The sequence below is a fragment of the Pelobates fuscus genome, chromosome 7, assembly GCF_036172605.1.
Source record: "Pelobates fuscus isolate aPelFus1 chromosome 7, aPelFus1.pri, whole genome shotgun sequence".
NCBI lineage: Eukaryota > Metazoa > Chordata > Amphibia > Anura > Pelobatidae > Pelobates > Pelobates fuscus.
This window is the reverse complement of record NC_086323.1, coordinates 56,970,271-56,989,689: the sequence shown is the minus strand read 5'-3', so window position 1 is coordinate 56,989,689 and position 19,419 is coordinate 56,970,271. Positions and strand designations below refer to the sequence as shown.

The 19,419-nt window shown below is 42.7% G+C and overlaps 1 protein-coding gene across 1 annotated transcript in view; it reads right to left on the bottom strand.

Moving 5' to 3' along the window:
• Positions 1–15,015, bottom strand: part of ACBD6 (acyl-CoA binding domain containing 6) — a 53,573-nt gene extending 38,558 nt beyond the window's left edge. Inside the window, exons 1-3 of the mRNA XM_063428311.1 lie at positions 14,569–15,015; positions 12,727–12,791; positions 9,273–9,369 (exon numbers count right to left, since the gene is read on the bottom strand). Of these exons, the coding sequence (XP_063284381.1) occupies positions 9,273–9,369; positions 12,727–12,791; positions 14,569–14,772 (366 nt within the window). The 5' untranslated portion in view covers positions 14,773–15,015. The remainder of the gene's footprint in view (positions 1–9,272; positions 9,370–12,726; positions 12,792–14,568) is intronic.
• Positions 15,016–19,419: the final 4,404 nt, after the last annotated feature.

The window sequence follows — 19,419 nt, the reverse complement described above, 5'->3', positions numbered from 1 at the left end:
CCATGCAAAAGTTCTGATTTGTCAATTGCATCTATGTAACCGTGGCATGTTTTTGCATTTTTACGATTTTCTGGAGTAATAAAATTTAAATACTGGAGAATGTGTGTATTGTAAAATATATACCGTATATATGCCCATCTGATGTCTTACAAAAGCAAGATATTCCAGGAGAAAGAACCGCTGTTCAGATAATGCCTTTTGTTTATTATGCTATGGTCTCTAAACTACATAAATTGTAGTGCATGAAAAACCCCAGGAGCTATGAACTGTTCGAAATGGCTAAGTCAAAGTATTTCCCCATTCTAATGCTTAGTTAAATGATCCCTAAAAAAATCCTGGCCATGTCTCCATGCTGTCTAAATTAAGAAGTAGTATCCACATTCTGGATAACCGCATATGCCAATACAAAACAGTAGCGTGGGGAGGGGGCTGGACCATTGGGCTGACGTGATGCCATCTTTCACAGCTCGGATCTGGAGTCTAATAATTGGCAGCCATCCTGCTTATTTACAACTGCTCTGATCACTTACCGCCGCTCTTTGGTATTAAATAAGTTTACCCTTTAAGAACTCAGTTTACAACCTCTTTGGCCTACTGCTCACTGTAGGACCTATAATTTGGTTGAAAAGCCATGGTCTCCCAGAAAGCGCTTTCCAATTCTGATCGATATTGCTGAAAACAAACTGAGACTGAAGGCCTTCCCCCCCCCCCCCCCCCACCACCACCACTTTTCTGACCAGTGGTAGTTATCCCAATCTCCTTGCCTAAGTTACAGTTTGTTTAATATTTCATTTTGAAGACGAACTGTAAAACTGCTACGCCCGATTTCTCTTCTAAAAGGAAGATATTGGAGAGATGATCCGTTAGATCGCACCTGCTACCCACCTATAGTCCTAGAGACTGATGCCTTCTTACTGAGCTGCCAGATGTGATCGGTGATGGAATGCAAGAGACATAACTTAGTAACTTAGAGAATAGATGCTTTCTTATACCACTTCTATACTAGGTATTATATTTTTCTCTTTAATCCACAATATATAATTTTGTTGCAATCTGTGCCAATAGTCTTTTGCATTATATATTTCCCTGCTGCTTATATGTACTTGACATGTCATATTACGGTTATTGATGACACATGAAACTCATATAGCTGGACCTGGCACCCGTTAATGATCGTTGAGCTATTCATAGTTGGTGCACTAAAGAAGATTTTAGTAACTGGTTAAAAATGAGATACTGAATCATCAGGGAATGAGTTTGAAAAACTTGCTGGGTTACTTGTTGTAACCTTGTACCTCTGACATCTAGTAAACCTTCTTTTTATATTTATTATCAATCTTTCCTGGTGACATTATAGAATATCTCACCCCCTATTCAATAGGATTCCTTATTGGTCACTTGGGGGTACGTCACTAGAGCAGATGGATGGGGTAAATCTTTCCTCCCTTGCCAGCCTGCACTGTATTAATTACAGCGATTTTAAGGGTCAAAGCACGGCTAGGTTGTGACATTATATTTAAAGAGCAAGCATGCATTCGAGCTGCTGGGAGGGATTTGTATCTGATGTCATGCATGTTAACAGGTGTCCCAAAACAGTAATAAAAAGCTCCCCTACAAAACTTTCTACACTTGCGACCTACAAGGAATACGCATAAAGCACAATTTGTTGATTTTGCCATTAATTATAGCTTTTTAGTGTTATAAATTTTTTTTGATTACCCCTAACAATAAGATGGTTTATATAGCACACGTGCCTTTAATGGCACCACATATCCAGTAAACTACCAATTGCCACAGATCCACTCCACTAGAATGAAACAAAATCATTCTGAGTACATAACTGTGAATGTTAACTATTATACAATAATTCTTGGCATATTCGAAAACCACTTGCCATGATTACATAATGTTTTCACAGGATCTTATTACATCCAGTCTACCGATACCTACTGTGTAAAAAATATATTTGCAAACAAGAAGCATAGAATAAAGATTGTGGAGTTTCTCTGCACAGTGTAACTAATGTGAAATAAATACAAATATAAAAGGGGGAAAAAAATACAACACTGATTTCAAAAGGGTTTGTAGTGAATAGAAATCATCAATTGAAAGATGTATGTTCTAAAAAGATTTTAATTTCTTCTAACCATTACCCACAGGCTAAAATATATGAAATATCACGTAGTGAAACAAATCTGTTTTAATAGGTCGGTTCAGACTCCTGTAGGGCAGGCCTGTGCTCTACGTTATAAAATTTACAGTATAGCAGTTTGGATGACATGTTATTTTAAAGTGACAGCAAAGCCTCAAGACAACTGTGCCCCAGAATGCATTAGTATCATATTAAAGAAGGCGCAGGTAAACATTTAAAAATAAATAAATAAATAATAATAAAAAATAAAAAAATCGGTCGGCCAGTGGATTTTATACTATTAGTTTACAGTATGTTCTTGTCAATTTTCTTCCAGGAGAAGTTGGATGCTGTCGCTTTGTAAAGAGTCTGGTGTAAATTATTTTAGGAAAACATTACTCCTCCCACCTCAAATTTCATCAAAGCATCACTGCCCGAATGAATCACTAACATTCAGCTAAAGCATCCTACAGCAGTTCATATAGCATAGACCAATGGCACCAACAAACGGTTTTTATACAAGTTTAATAAAATTGAACACTGAACTTGAAGCTGAATTCAGATTAGCATTTTACTTTTGCACACTCATGTTTTGTACACTGGCAAAGACAGCTGACGTTAAAAAATAAATTAGTGGAAGAGTAAGATCCATCATGGGAGCAGTAAATTCAATGCTATGGTCCGTCATCAACCCCAGAGGATTTGGGGTTTTAATTTTGGGGTAGGGAGTAATAGGCTCCAACATGCTTAATATACACTGCTCAAAAAAATAAAGGGAACACTTAAACAACACAATGTAACTCCAAGTCAATCACACGTCTGTGAAATCAAACTGTCCACTTAGGAAGCAACACTGAGTGACAATCCATTTCACATGCTGTTGTGCAGATGGGATAGACAACAGGTGGAAATTATAGACAATTAGCAAGACACCCCCAATAAAGGAGTGGTTCTGCAGGTGGTGACCACAGACCACTTCTCAGTTCCTATGCTTCCTGGCTGATGTATTGGTCACTTTTGAATGCTGGCGGTGCTTTCACTCTAGTGGTAGCATGAGACGGAGTCTACAACCCACACAAGTGTCTCAGATAGTGCAGCTCATCCAGGATGGCACATCAATGCGAGCTGTGGCAAGAAAGTTTGCTGTGTCTGTCAGCGTAGTGTCCAGAGCATGGAGGCGCTACCAGGAGACAGGTCAGTACATCAAGAGATGTGGAGGAGGCCATAGGAGGGCAACAACCCAGCAGCAGGACCGCTACCTCCGTCTTTGTGCAAGGAGGAACAGGAGGAGCACTGCCAGAGCCCTGCAAAATGACCTCCAGCAGGCCACAAATGTGCATGTGTCTGCTCAAATGGTCAGAAACAGACTTCATGAGGGTGGTATGAGGGCCCGACGTCCACAGGTGGGGGTTGTGCTTACAGCCCAACACCGTGCAGGACGTTTGGCATTTGCCAAAGAACACCAAGATTGGCAAATTCGCCACTGGCGCCCTGTGCTCTTCACAGATGAAAGCAGGTTCACACTGAGCACATGTGACAGACATGACAGAGTCTGGAGATGCCGTCGAGAATGTTCTGCTGCCTGCAACATCCTCCAGCATGACTGGTTTGGCAGTGGGTCAGTAATGGTGTGGGGTGGCATTTCTTTGGGGGGCCGCACAGCCCTCCATGTGCTCGCCAGAGGTAGCCGGACTGCCATTAGGTACCGAGATGAGATCCTCAGACCCCTTGTTAGACCATATGCTGGTGTGGTTGGCTATGGACTGGCCCGCCCGTTCCCCAGACCTGAATCCAATTGAGCACATCTGGGATATCATGTCTCGCTCCATCCACCAACGTCATGTTGCACCACAGACTGTCCAGGAGTTGGCAGATGCTTTAGTCCACGTCTGGGAGGAGATCCCTCAGGAGACCATCTGCCACCTCATCAGGAGCATGCACAGGCATTGTAGGGAGGTCATACAGGCACGTGGAGGCCACACACACCACTGAGCCTCATTTTGACTTGTTTTAAGGACATTACATCAAAGTTGGATCAGCCTGTAGTGTGTTTCTCCACTTTAATTTTGAGTGTGACTCCAAATCCAGACCTCCATGGGTTGAAAAATTTGATTTCCATTTTTTTTTTTTTGTGTGTGATTTTGTTGTCAGCACATTCAACTATGTAAGGAACAAAGTATTTCAGAAGAATATTTAATTCATTCAGATCTAGGATGTGTTATTTTTGTGTTCCCCGTTTTTTTTTTTGAGCAGTGTATTTCTATTTTGCTTGATTAACACTGGAACGATTGTTTGTGGTATAAATATATGGCACTTTTGAGAAACGTAGATCTCTTGAACATAGTACAAAATACCTTTACCACCGGGTTGTCTGCAAGCATTTGATTCTGATGCTTTGATCAAAAGAAAGAAGCGTCTTAGGTGTACAAATCAAGTCTGTACAAGCAGATCCTTGATTAAGTGGAGGAATGCCAAACATGGTATTTTTAGGATAATACATTTTGACCATACAACACCCACACAAGTAAGTCCACAGTGAAGTACAATATGTAAAAACAAACAATACTGTCTGAATCTTATTCATTCAATTGTACATCCTCCATACTGTACTGCAGGGCTGCCAACCACTGAAAGGCATTTTACCAACAGTATATATTAAATGCAACAGTGTAGCTGATGGTGATTAAAAGTGATAGTGAATAATTTAACAATGGACACATTAAGCTTTCATTGTTTTTTTATATATATATATCCTATTTATATGCTATAACCATTGTATCTTTTATCAACATCGGAAGAATCAAAGGATGATTCAACTCTGCTCGTCTAAGATTCTGAAGACAAAATAGATAATTATTTACCTCTCTATACTAAAATACATTTATTTTTAAATTAAAGACACTAATACGAATGTCAATAAGCAACAAGTTGTGGTAGTTGACAACTGTAAAGCACTTAGAGAATGCACGGACATACATGTGTGTATACATACATACGATCTCTACTTATACATACATATATACACACAAAAATACAGTTTTGGATGACAATAAAATATTCAGCAAATAAATACAGGAGCATCAATGTCAACATCTATCACTCAAATGAGAGACTCAAGAGCATTGTTAAAGAGAATGTACGACAGAAAGCTGGAAGGGATATCAAAGCATTAAAAAGGATGTTATACAGCCCCCTGCAGGCAAAACAAAACATAACACAGCACTACTAAGCAAAGTGTGCTCATACAGTGTTAATGTATTTGGATGGCCTTGGAGCAGCACCTAGAGGACTTATGAGGTGGTGCAAGTTAAGAAGATCAGGCATGCAAGGGCTGTACATTTGAACCTTGCCAGACAACAGAAATTATCTAAGTAAAGGATTAAAAGAACAGCTTCCTAGCGGAGGCAGCAGTAGCAAATGCTGTAAGGAATTTTAAAAATGCTCATGGCTCAGGCCATTCTGATCTTAAAACTAAGAAGGGGATATTTTCTTTACCCACACTGCTATTTCTGTTTATATTGGTCTCTATATTTTATATTAGTATTTTACTTTTACCGTTTTCCCAAGTCTACATTCTGTCATTCAATAGTGATGCTAATAATATTTTAATTGAATAACAATTTTCATTAAAATAATTGGAATCGATGATTCAATAACATTTTTCAAGATATAATCCTCAACAAATGGCCTTGAAAATAATGACAACCAAAAGCTGTTGAGAAGCCAGCCAGGCAATTCGTTAAAATTTTTTTTAAAAACCCCGATGGGGGTCAGTAAGTTCTCCACTTTAGTACAACGGAGGTTATACATCTCCCTCTTGCCGCCAAAGGGAGCAAGTCTGCTAAACAGCGGGAAACTTGCACAAGGGGTATAGGGTTCAATTTAAATGAATAATTTTTCCACACAAGTCGCGACACAAGAAAGACTTGCCTACCAGAGCTCTCTGATTGGTTGTTTACGAGCTCTGGACAAACTGCACAGCTTGGGGAAGCCATTATAAGGGCTTTTTCCACTAAGCAAGCTCAGTCTACACTGAGCCTTCATGGCAATGGTATGTCCACCTACTTGTATATTTAATTAGAGCCCTGACCCACTGCCAATGGCTTAGAGAGGGTAATTAGGTCACCTTGTTAATAATTTATCCCTATACCATCTTCCTTTTGCCCCTCCCCTTTTCATTATAATTAGAGTCCCCATTAAATATTAAATAAATAGCTGGAGGTGTGTGTGTGTGGGGGGGGGAGGGGGCGGGAGTAAATGTATTTTTTTCAATACATTTATTGTACAATCTTATCAAAGATCTTCTTAAAGGGACACTGTAGGCACCCAGACCACTTATGCCCATTGGAGTGGTCTGGGTACCAACTCCCACTACCCTTAACCCTGCAAGTGTAATTATTGCAGTTTTTTATAAACTGCAATAATTACCTTGCAGGGTTAACTCCACCTCTAGTGGCTGTCTACTAGACAGCCACTAGAGGGCACTTCCTGCTTCATAGCACAGAAAACCTGTGCTAGAGCGTCGCTCAATTCCCCATAGGGGAGCTCTAATGCGCATGCGCGGTCGGTGGGCGGGATCAGACTCGCCCACCGGCCGATGTAATGCAGAGGAGGAGCGGCGGCGTGGGACATGTTGCTGCCTCTGGTAAGTGACTGAAGGGGTTTTCACCCCTTTCAGCAACCGGGGACTGGGAAGGAGAGGGGACCTGCAGTGCCAGGAAAACGGATTGTTTTCCTGGCACTGGAGTTTCCCTTTAAGGAAAAAATTATTATTTTACTAAAATGTTTTTATCATGTGGTAGTGAATCAACGTACTCACACAGGAGTTCAAACAGACTTAGTAGCTCATATCTGAAACATATCCTATCAGAGCATATTTTGTTGCTCCTTATTTCTAGACATACATCATGCTCCTTTTCAGACTCCCTCTCTGCTCCAGTCGTCATATTCATGTTTCAACCCCGTGGTTGAAACAACTGAACAACTCAACGAAAGCTGAGTGAACAGACCTTACAGTATTCAGACAGTATACAAACACAAACTAAAACTTTCACCACTATTCCACAACGTGAATTATACTTATCTATAAATATGAACAGCTTCACGCAGATCACTTGCTAGATAGTGATCTTTACACAACCAATATATACACAAAATAGACTGGGATTCAGCGGATATAATCTAAAAACAAAAAAATAAACAGAACCTAGTGTAATACAGTTATGCATAAACACACACACTGCTAAGGTTGTACTCACAAGAGTTATAGCTTGAAAGCGCTCCAAGGATGCCTCCCCCGATGTAGGAGGTGGGCTATGTTGTTACGGTTTCAACTTCACGGTCCCCGAGGAAGTCGCTTAGGACCATACTATTTTGTCTTTATAATTTTATTGTCATGATAAAAGCTGCTTAAGAAGGGGATCATAGCCACCCACCTACATCAGGGGAGGCACCCTTTCGATCTCCAACTCTTGAGTGCAATCTTAGCAGGGTGTGTGTGTGTTTATAACTGTAACTGTATTACACTATGTTCTGTTTATTTTTTTGTTTCTAGACTATATCAGCTGTATCCCAGTCTTTGAATTTTCAGAAAGTGCACGGGCTAGGTGCATTTAACAGACCACAGTGTTTCTATGCAAGAACATGGTTGTGACAAACGCTCTTTACGATGGACATTTGCCACGAACTCTTGGAGGAGTGTGGAAGCTGGCCTCCAGCACAACGACTATAGTCCAGGTCGGAGACCCCGCTCGGGAGTTAACCTCCCCAGCTACCATTAGCAGCTCTCCCTGGGTGCCCCCTGGTTTGGCACTTTCCCTTCATTCGAATGGAACCGAACACTAGCTCCCTGGTGGCTGTTCGCATATAGAAACCCTGAATTGTCCTCAGCGGTATTTAGCCACGAATGTTATGGAACTGTTTTCAGCATGAGGTGACCGTGCGGTTCCCGGACAACTTGGTCTGGGGTTTTGAACGACTTTGCAACTGCCAGGAGAGCGCTTTTTGGAGGGAAGGTGCGTGAGACTAAGGGGCACAAACGCTATCTAAGAGCCAGCGGAGCACCCCATATTTCGGACACAGGAGCTCCCGAAAGTTGACCAGCCAAAGCAGAACTTTAACACAGTGGCGTTTCGCCAACACTGCATGGATCTCAGCACTATGTGGAGAATTTGGGAGCTCAGATCAGGGCTATTTGGGGATGTATTATTTGTGGGGTTATTGTATATTTTTATGGTGTTTTGGGGTATTTTTTTATGTTTTATATCTTTGTGTTTGCCTCTCTTTTCCTGGGAGATAATTAGCTTACCAGTCTTTAATGCAATTATCTATAAGGCACAGAGATCTTAGGGAGGGGCTTGCATTGTACTGTGTGGAGAGCCCCTGCTGGGTGTTGTGTATGTAAGCAGGCAACTTGGCCATAATAGAGCAGTTCCTTTTCACCCTTCACTCAGTCTGGGTTAGTGTTTGGGTGGATCAGCTATACTCCCTGCAGGAGAGCTTAATCACTTGAAGCTGTACCCAGGAACCTGTTCCAGGGCGGGAAGCGACGGAGAGACGCCAGCCAAGCTGCAACAGCTAAGGGCTGAAGCACTACTGGTGTCCAGAGGAGAGCTAGGAAGCAAGCTTGACAGAGGTACCCAGTCAGGGTGCCAGGCGGTCCGTCACAATGGTAACATTGATATATCTCCATTGTGACAAATTTGATGAAATAAAAAAAATAAAAAAAAAGTAAATTCTCCATTTGGTTGCTTCCATTGCTTGTGGATGCAATTCTCTGGCACACGCAGCACTGAATTAATAAAATCAGTGGAATAAAGTTACCTAACCAGTTTTAGTTTTGATCTGATTTTCTTTTGGGTGGGGTTATGCTGCAGTTTTTTTTTTTTCTCTTTGCAAGAATAAGACAAACTATGAACATGCATTTGACATATAAAAGTTTGTTCACTGGACACTGAAATCCGATTTGAAAACTTTAGACTAAAACAGCCGTGACTAAATTTTCACTAGTTTGTTAATTATTTAGTGAATAATCCCTAAAGCAATTTTTTTCACAACGTTAAATGTACATTGTAACCATGTACCTGAAGTGGTTCTTTTAAACTAGCAATGTAAGATTAATGTTAGAAATGGATCTTCATACCTTTGGGACCCAGTCAGGATCCAGTTTTTTCACGGCGCTGACATAATCATGCATGGCCTGCTGACGGCTACAGTCACCCAAAGCTTTCCATGCTTCCCTAAGGAGAGAAAGGGGATAATGATAAATATTGGCATCGCTCGATAGGGTGTAAACAATAAGGTTTGCTCAGTGGAAATCTTTTTCTGCTACAATAAAAAAGTAAATAAAAAGTCTTCCACTGCTTCAAAAGTTTCCTGAAATTTCATTTTTTCACTGTGGATTATACACATTTTTACCAGGTCAGAAAAGATGTCTCAAATTTGCAGTGTCTAACAATTTGTGAAAATGATAACTTGATAATATTACACAATAAGCCTGAATCAGACATTTGGGCTGTACATTGACAGCTAACATTGAAAGGATAAAGGTTAGGAAAACAATATATAATTATAGAGATTCCGAGTTACTATTGTGGATCACCTGAAAATCGCATGTTGGACTTTAGAAAGACTTGTGCACAGAAACTGAGAAATCATGTTTCCACAACTATCCCAGAATTGTCCACTTGATGTGGAAATGAGTACACACGGACAATGTGTTTCAAATAACACCCAGGTTTTAAAACAGGGTCAAGCTAGGATAGTTGTGAAAACATAACTTCTTGGGAATTTCTGTGCCCAAGGTAGACTTTCCACAGTCCAAAGTGAGATATGCAAGTGATGCACAACAGCAATGTTCTATGTGCATTGAGAGAAGATTTGTTGTAGTTGGTCTAACCACAAATAATTTGGCACCAAAATTTCTAGTCAGGGTCAATCTGGTGTGCAATAAATATACAAATTCATATAATTTACATGCCTCGTGGGCGCTGCCATCTTCTTCCGGACAGGAAAAATACTGAGACAAAGTAGCCCCTACTTTGTCTCAGTATATATATATATCTTTTGAGTGTTGGAATTTCAGTCAAATTCGAACACAGTCAATATGAGTTTTTCATAAAGATTTTGTCTTTATGAAACATATTTTGTGGGTGGTGGGGTGTGACAGTGCAGCTTTAATTTGATTTGACTTTCAATTGAGGCCATTCTGACCCTTCCCCTACTCATTTCTGAACCCGGCACCAGTGCAATCTACCTTTTCCAAAGTTGTGCCAGTCTCTCTAGGTCTTCATTCAGTGTGCCAACTAACATGCTGATGGAAATTGCATTTTCTGCCCTTTCTTGGGTATGCATGTCATTTGACACACATGCCACCTGTGTTGACACGTACAACCGCACAAATATCAACACTGAGGATCCATAACATGCTGCTCCCAGAAGTGACGCAACACAGGAAGTCAGTACAGGTTAAAAAAAATAAGAAAGTTGACAAGGGCCGTGGAGGTTTACTAAATTAACTAAAGCTCAACTCATTGTCATCTTTTTTTTTTTTTTTTTTTATTTGTATTTTATTGCGTTTTCTCACACAAAACACACTTGAATCACATTATGAGAGAAAAATAGTGGCAAAGATAACGGTTTAACAACTGCTTAATCCAGTCTATTCATATAGTATTACATCTATGTAGTACATCTTTTGGGGTTGTTTCAGTAATTGTTCTTGTGGGGAGCTGTGTCAAAGGTTGGTATATGTGTAAGTTGCTGTTGGCTTGGGGTCTCCCCTCCTAACAGGGTCTGTTACTTGGTGGAAGTAGGGTTTAAACACCAACTATATACATGATATATTTTCTACGTTGCTCTTAAGCTAAGGAGAAGTATGTCAATCATGTGTCTATTGCCCTTTACAGTCTTACCCTCCCCCGTCAAGCGAGATTTGTATCAGGTATCTCTTGAAAAGTCTCCCCGGAACCTGTGTGGATACCGGGCGGGTCGTGTACCGGTTGTGTGGTGTTCCCTGCTCCTCGGGTGTAGAGTGTTAGCGTTTTGTGCTGATCTTGGCCTTTTGGGCCGGCACTGGATCAGTACTGGACCTTTGCAGGCTGTGAAGGAATGCCGCTGGGTCTACGTGGGGGGTTAATGTAATTGTTTCTCCTCCCTTTTGAGTGACTAAGTAACCCTCCGCTCCCCACCTATATTTAATGCCTGCCTCTCTTAGTTGTTTCGCCACAGGTGCTAGTTGCCTTTTGGCCGCCAGCACCGCGAACGGGAGATCCCCATATATAGCTACAGTCGATCCCTGAAATCTGACACTTTTGAGCTCTCTAGAGCGTGACATTATAATGGACCTAGCTGCAGTGTCCTTAGTGACAGCTATAATGTCTCTAGGGGCCTCCTCTGGGGCGGTTGCGGCTTTTCTGATCCGGAACGCTGCAGTCACCAGCTCCGGGTCAGTGTCTCTTTTGGCTCCCATGTGGTGCAGCAGGCGGTGTAGGAAGGGCAGGAGTTCCTCGCCTGAGATCTGTTCTGGCACTCCTCGAAGTCGGATGTTCTTCCGTCTGTGCCTTGTTTCTAGCACTGTCACACTTCTGGTGAGTATCTGGACTTGGTGGGTGAGCGCGTGGATCTCCTTCTGTGCGGTCTGCAACTCTTGTTCTCTGGCTCTCTCTCTAGCTTCCCCGTCCGCAACCCGTGTGCGCAGAGTCCCTAGTTCAGCCTGTGTTGCTCGTAAGTCAGCCTTCCAGACCTGCCTCATTTCCAAGAGGAGGTCCCTTATGTCCCTCTTGGTCACCGGTGAGGAGTCATCGTTGGAGCTCGACTCACGGTTAGTGCAGCTTGCAGGGTTAGTGCCGGTAGGTTGTTCCGTCTCTTGTGATGCCTCAGAGGCCTCGCTGTCACTCAGCTCCGCAGGCGCCATCTTGGGAGCGACTCGTGGAGTAGGTCTTTCGAAAGAGAGCCTGATGTCGGGCATATTGCGGGATTTCTGCGTGTACGTTTTTTTTGTTTTTGCGCCCCATCATGTTGGCTGGGTGGGGGGTCGTTGCTTGCTGCTTTTGGAGCTTTTTAAAGGGTTTTGTCCACTATTATTTAGTTTTTTCGGCGGAGCTCCGTCTAAGCACGTCTTGCTTGTTACTCAGTCAGCCACGCCCTCCCTCATTGTCATCTTTTGTCAAGCTGCTGTTTAAAGAAATCTTGTCCCTATTTTTCCTAAATCAGAAGTTTGTTTGTTTTTCTTCTTTAAACAGGGGCAAGATTTTGGACATATAAATAGGGAAAAAAACAAAAAAGTGACAAGAAGCTTTAAAGCAGCATTTTCATGGCCCTCTCCAAAAAGCTTTATAAAATATTCACATTGACGGTGTTGGAATGTCACTGAAATTCCAATGCAGTCAAAAGATATACTGAGAAAGTAGGGACTACTTTGTCTTAGTACAAAAGGCAGAGCTACCGCTGTCAAGTTTTATAATTTCCCTCTGCCGTCACTAGTGATGGCTACAGGGAAAAAGTCAATGTTGGGGGTCTTTGCAAATTATGAAAAGACAGTGACAGAGCTGCTTTACTTTACAATAAGTGAAACACTTCAAATCCTCTTATCTTACCATTTTTTCTTCCCTTCATAGTCAAAGAATCCAGGTTTGGCAGTTGTGCACCTTCCCGCTTTCACCTGAAAACAAACAATAAAACATATGAAATCCAAATATCCAAATCTACAGGCAAACTAAGAGGGAATAAATGGACACTACTAACTGCAAATGATCAACCTGATACACTATATAATAAAGTGTGACAATGGAATCCTACAGAAGAAATTTAATTTGTGTATGGCCTTCTTCGCCTTTTGGCTCTGTCAATAATATTTTGTATGTCCATTATTTGCCAGATATCCCCACTCTTTGATTGTAAAGTGCTGCAAAATATGCAAATAGTGCTTCTGTTTAGTAACGATTTGACTTCTTACCTGAAATAAATTATTTTATTACACACGCAAACGTTACAAATACATAAATTGGTCATTTTCACCGATGACAGAACCTAACTTTCTAAAGAGCCCCTTTAAAAAAAAAAAAGCAAAAAACATAGCAGTAGTCTATTCTACAAAACCATGCCACAAGGTTCTAATCAAGAGACACCACATGTCCAAAACTATTTTCAGCATAGAATGTAACAGATGTTTGCAAAACAAGCAGCAACAAATCCTCTATATTAGAAATGCATTCTTGATGTCATAAACCACAGATAAGGAAATCTGAAATATGCAGCCAGCATTGAAAGACAGCAAAATAAATAAACCATCTGGCCTAAATATGGCATTTCAGTCTTAGGTGTCATATTTGGGGTGTGAATGCATTGATTCTGCTGCATTCGAACAGTTTAACTCCGAAGGTTGCGCTCAAGTGCAGGATCTCCCGGTCACCATTGACATCCAGTTTCTTCAGTGCTGTTTCAGAAAGCGTGGAGCGTCGCCAGACAGAGGCGCTGCTGATTGGTTTAGAGTGGTGATTTGACACTCTAAGAGCCAATCAGTACTTCCCCATTCATAAAAATTGTGCATTTCAATTAAGTAATAATTAGTATTATTTTGTGCATTTATATAGCGCCAACATATCCTGCAGCGCTTAATAATATTAATGTTATAATTAACAATATTTAACAATAAATGAGACAAATGCAAAGTGTTACTTGAACAGTAGGTTGATGAAGACCCTGCTCAAACGTGCTTCCAATCAAGAGTTATGGCACCCATACAGCTCCTTTAAAGCACAGCTTTTAATTTTGCATACCAAAGAGCTACGTCACTCCTGATTTGGAAAATTGCAGAAGCTGCTCCATGGGAGTGAGTGCTTGCATGTCCACATGTGATGTTTGTTGCTGGAAGTGGTTGTGCACACTCAGCAATAATCCTTACAAATTAAATTGTGCTCACTCCCTTAGAGTAGTGTGTGTGGAAGTCCTTCATTGCCATGTAAAGCATTTTGCGCAGCACTGTGTGTGCCAAGAGCTATAAATCCGTAGCTCACCGACTGACAGTGCTTTAAAGCCCTATTATATCAGTTTGATAACAGTTGCCCACCCTAAAGTGGTCTTTGCACCATAACCACTTCAATAGGATGAAGTATATCCCTTTAAGCATTAAAAACACATACATGGGATGGAAAAATATAATAAAAGTAATTCCCATCACACTCAGTCAACTATTTCAGTATGCAGGGAACAAATATCCCATAAATCATGCAGTGCCCATTTCAGTGTTTGGGCAATGATTCCTACAATCCCTGGTGAGCTGTAAGTGGCTAGGAGTTGCCCACCCCCCCAGCACTGCCAGCCAGCCTGCCCTGATTACCTGCTTGTACCTGGCATACAGGTAAAGGAGCTGCTCTGTGCAAGCCAGGTGGGCTAGTTTCTGTCGTCCCCCCACATGCCAGCCTGCCAGCCCTGATTACCTGCTTGTACCTGGCATACAGGTAAAGGAGCTGCTCTGTGCTAGCCACGTGGGCTAGTTTCTGTGCGTGCTGGGCCGCCTGCTCAAACGTCACCCTGAGCTCATCCTCCGCCTTCTCCTCCTGGAGGAAATCCGCGATGTCCCCGCAGCCCCCCGAGCAGACCTCTCCGGAGCTGAACTCCTCCAGCACCTCAGGGGCAGCCATGGCAGGGGCCCTCGGTAACAGCACGGTGTGAGCAGGGGATCCGGGGCTCTATAGCATGGGACACCCTCAGTAACCAGCCGTGACTCTCGCCCTGTCCGGGGGCCTCTGCTTTACGGTCTGAGTATCACCCAGTGCTTTGTTTGGCTATTGTCATGGAAAATCTTCCTTTCCGTCCCATCCCAAGCAAGGTCCGTCACTGTAAACCTGACGCGGGGTACAAGGGACGCGAGAGAAACGTTCCGCATTGGAAGTGGGGCTTGCTGTGCACAATGCACTGCTGGTAGGGTTAGTTACCAAGTCTTCTATTCTTCATTTGACATATAACTCTTATACACATTAGTGGGCTGTGCATGAAAAATGCTGCTCTGAATTTCTGCAGATTAATTAATCCATGACTCTGAAGAACCATGCAGCATATAATTGCTGAATACTGGTGGGCTGTACATGAAAAGTGATGCCCTGAATATCTGCAAATAGGAAATTAATCCATGATTTAGAAGAACCATGCAGCATATAATTGCTACTTACTGATGGGCTGTACAGGAAAAGTGCTGTCCTTCATTTTTGCAGCTAAGAAATTCATCCAGTGCTTTGCTCTCTCCTCCAGCTCTGCTTCACTCCTACCTGATATTTCCTATCCTAATGTTTCTAATACCCCACCTCCTATAGACTGTAAGCTCATTTGAGCAGGGTCCTCTTCAACCTATTATTCCTGTCAGTTTTCTTGTAATTGTCTTATTTATTGTTACATTCCCCCCCCCTCTCAAAATATTGTAAAGCGCTACGGAATCTGTTGGCGCTATATAAATGGCAATAATAATAATAATAATAATAATAATAATCCATGACTCAGAAGAACCATGCAGCATCTAATTGCTACATTCTGATGGGCTGTACATGAAAAGTGCTGTCCTTAATTTATGCAGATAGGCAATGAATCCATGGCTCAGGAAAACCATGCAGCATATAATTGATACATACTGATGGGCTGTACATGAAAAGTGCTGTCCTTAATTTCTGCAGATAGGAAATTAATCCATGACTCAGAAGAACCATGCAGCATATAATTGCTACATACTGGTGGGCTGTACATGAAAAGTGCTGTCCTTCATTTCTGCAGATAGGCAATGAATCCATGGCTCAGAAGAACCATGCAAACATATAATTGCTACATACTGATGGGTAGCACATGAAAAGTGTTGTCCTGTATTTCCGCAGGTAGAAAATCAATTCATGACTCAGAAGAACCATGCAGCATATCAGTGCTACATACTGAAAGGCACATTCAGTGTGTTACCAATCAACATGAAATAATGATTTGTTATGACCAGGAAAACATGATGAAAATCTCAACCTTAGAGAGGGTTAGCAGATCCACCATATTTGTTTGCTCACATATTACTTTGCATGCCTTCTAACACTGGGAGGTTCGGAACTGGGACAGAGGAGGATCTATACACCCTGTTCCAAATTATTCTGCAAATTATATTTTTCTCATTTACCTAAATAATTGATGTAAATAACAGTCAGCATAATTCTCATGTTATCAACTATTAAGAGTACAATTCAAATTTTATTGAACAAACATACTAATGATAACAGTATTTTTTTTTTTTTTTAAATTCTTTATTTTGGTAGTGCATTGTTAAGTACATAGGAAACATAAACATGTCAATAAAGAGCAATATAGAGTGTCACAGGAAGTAATATTATACACGTTGAGATTGCTGCACTTTTTTTTTTTTTAAATGGAAAGAAAATATTAATGAATAGTGGTGTTCTGCGCTTTGGGTAGGGGAGAGTGAAAGGTGTATTATCATAGGCTTCGCACCGACTATGGTTATGAGGTATAAGGATTCAGTATTGAGGTGATGAGCCGATTACAGCTTGCTGGTGGGTAGAAAATCTAGACCTATAGATAAGCATGTATGCAGACTGCAGATGCGCGTTAAGTTAGGCCAGTACCTAGGCTGGCAGCTGTAAATGAGCCTATCGGGTAGAGCAGTAAACCATGCTATAGCAGATGTTTAGAGGTGGTACCACCGTTATGAGACCTGTTTTTACGTAAAAGCTAGCTTGGGACCAGGTACAGGTCTTAAGTTACATCTAGTGGTTTCCGCGTTAGGGTGTCGGTAGTGTGAGTGGTGCCCTCGTCTTTTCAGGGAGGGGGTGCTGCCTGCTTACGGGCGTGGCCGACCTCTCGGTGGAGGTGTTGCCCCTAACCAAGGGGGTAGCGGGGGTGGGGAGGGTATTAACGAGTCAGTGACTGAGCCTGTGTGGCTGAAGAGAACCGGACTGGGTCCATGGGAGGCATCACTTTATGGGTGCCTGGTTATGTTATAGTATGTGGAATCTCCCTACTCCTGGGTGGTCAAGGTCAAAGATCGTGTCTTCGTGTGGGAGATTCTGCAGTGATAAACAGAAAAGGAAAAAGAAAGAGAGGAAAAAAAAGAAAAATATATAAAGACATTCGGTGAAAACAAGCGAATAAAGTCATATTGTTAAAACTTTGCAACTCTGCAACTGTGCAGCCTAGAGCTGCTGGTGGAGCAAGTCCCTCAATTGGGTTTGGGTCAGGGCTGGTAGAGTCCCTGTCAGTCAGGTGTCCGGCGGGTCGTTGCTTGCAGGTCTTGGCACAAATGGTATCACTTTGGATGGGTCCCATCCGTGGGTGTGTTTTGGGTCCGCTGTGGCTGTCGTCACCTCCTGTACATCCATAGCTGCGAGGAACGCTGGGATATCAGTCCCTGTGGTTATCTTTCGTGTGATCCCCTTGTGTGTAACTAAAAGTGATCGTGGGGGTCCCCACCTGTAGGGCACTCCTGCAGCCCGCAGTCGGGCCGTGACGGGAGACAGGGTTTTTCGCCACTGCAAAGTGGCTTTGGATAAGTCCTGGTAGAAGGACAATTGTGCATCCTCGAATGTAAGCGGGGTCTTGTTCCTTACCGCTGTCATTATTTGCCCCTTGTCTTGAGGCAGTGCGCAGCGGAGTATTACATCGCCCGATGTTGTGGTATCGGTAGCGGTGGGCGTCGGTAGGCGATACATCCCAGCGATGTTTACTTTTTTAGCGGTGGCGGGTGGGAGCACAGTGGTTAGTAACCTTCTTACGTAGTGTGGTAGTTCCTCCTGAGGAACGGTGGCTGGGATGCCCCTTATTTTAATGTGGTTGCGGCGGTACCTGTCTTCCTGCGTTGCCACCTGTAGTGATAGAGCCTGTTGGGCTGCCTGCAGTTGGGCTATAGATGCCTGTATAGTGGAGGTGTCCTGGCGAAGCTCTTTAACGTCTGCTTCTGTAGCCACCAGTCTGCCTGTAAGTTGTTGCATGGAGGATTTCAGGATGGGCAGGTCAGCAGCAAGTAGGCCCTGAATGTCTTGTAGCATAGTGGATAAGATTAGTAGGTCTTGTTTAGTTGCAGGCTCAGTGTTACCTGCAGATGCTGTGGGCTGTGGCTGTGTGTCCTCTTCTGGGCTCTGTAGCTGGGATGCTGCAGGGGCTGCTGTGTGGGGAGGCCCTGGTGAGGGTGGGTGGTCTGAGGCCGCCATTGTGGCTGAGGTGTGCCGCTGGAGCATAGCTCCGATGTCCCTGTGATCAGGTACATTACCGGGTGTGGGTTTTTGATTTCTGCGCCCCATGGATGTATTGGCAGGTGTTGTTTGGGGCGACCACAGCTCCGCTGCGTTTCCTTCAGGTTCCCCGCCCCAGAGAAACTCGAGGTCGCGGTATGAGGGCTTGTAGTAGGCCCCGGTTTTGCGTTTTGCCTTAAGGTGCTTCGGGGAGTATTGGAAGGGCATCTGTGGATTCAGCGGGGTGTCCCCTGGCTGTGTCTGGTGTTTGCAGGGCCGGATGGTTGCTCGTTTCCGAGATATCGTCGAGATTGTATGTGGATTTGGCGGAGCTGGGAGAGATGGCGTCCGGTCCGGTTCAGTGCCAGGCTCCGCCCCCCAACAGTATTTTTTTTAAACATAAAAAACTTGTTCCAAATTATTCCGCACAGTAAGTTTCAAAACACTTTATGTTGTAAAGAACTGAAAATTGTCATTTGTTGTGTTTGCAGCATATTTACTGAAATCAAAAGCTATTTCAATCAAACTTTTATAACAACATTTTAACTTTTTAAACATTTTAACAGGTCACGTTACAGTTTAACATATGACCCCTTATTTGATAGCAGCTTCACAAGTCTTGCATCCATTGAACTTGTGAGTTTTTGGACAGTTTCTGCTTGAAATTTGTTTGCAAGATGTCAGAATAGCCTCCCAGAGCTGCTGTTTGAATGTAAACTGCCTCCCACCCTCATAGAGCATTTGCTTGAGGATGCTCCAAAGGTTCTCAATAGGATTGAGGTCAGGGGAGGATGGAGGCCACACCATGACTTTCTCTCCTTATATCCCCATGGCAGCCATTAATGCAGAGGTATTTTTTGCAGCATGAGATGGTGCATTGTCATGCATGATGATGATTTTATTACGGAAAGCATAGTTCTTCCTTCTGTACCAGGGAAGAAAGTGGTCAGTCAGAAACTCCACATACTTTACAGAGGTCATCTTTACACCTTCGGGGACCCTAAAGGGGCCGACCAGCTCTCTTCCCATGATTCCGGCCCAAAACATGACTCCACCACCGCCTTGCTGACGTCGACCAAC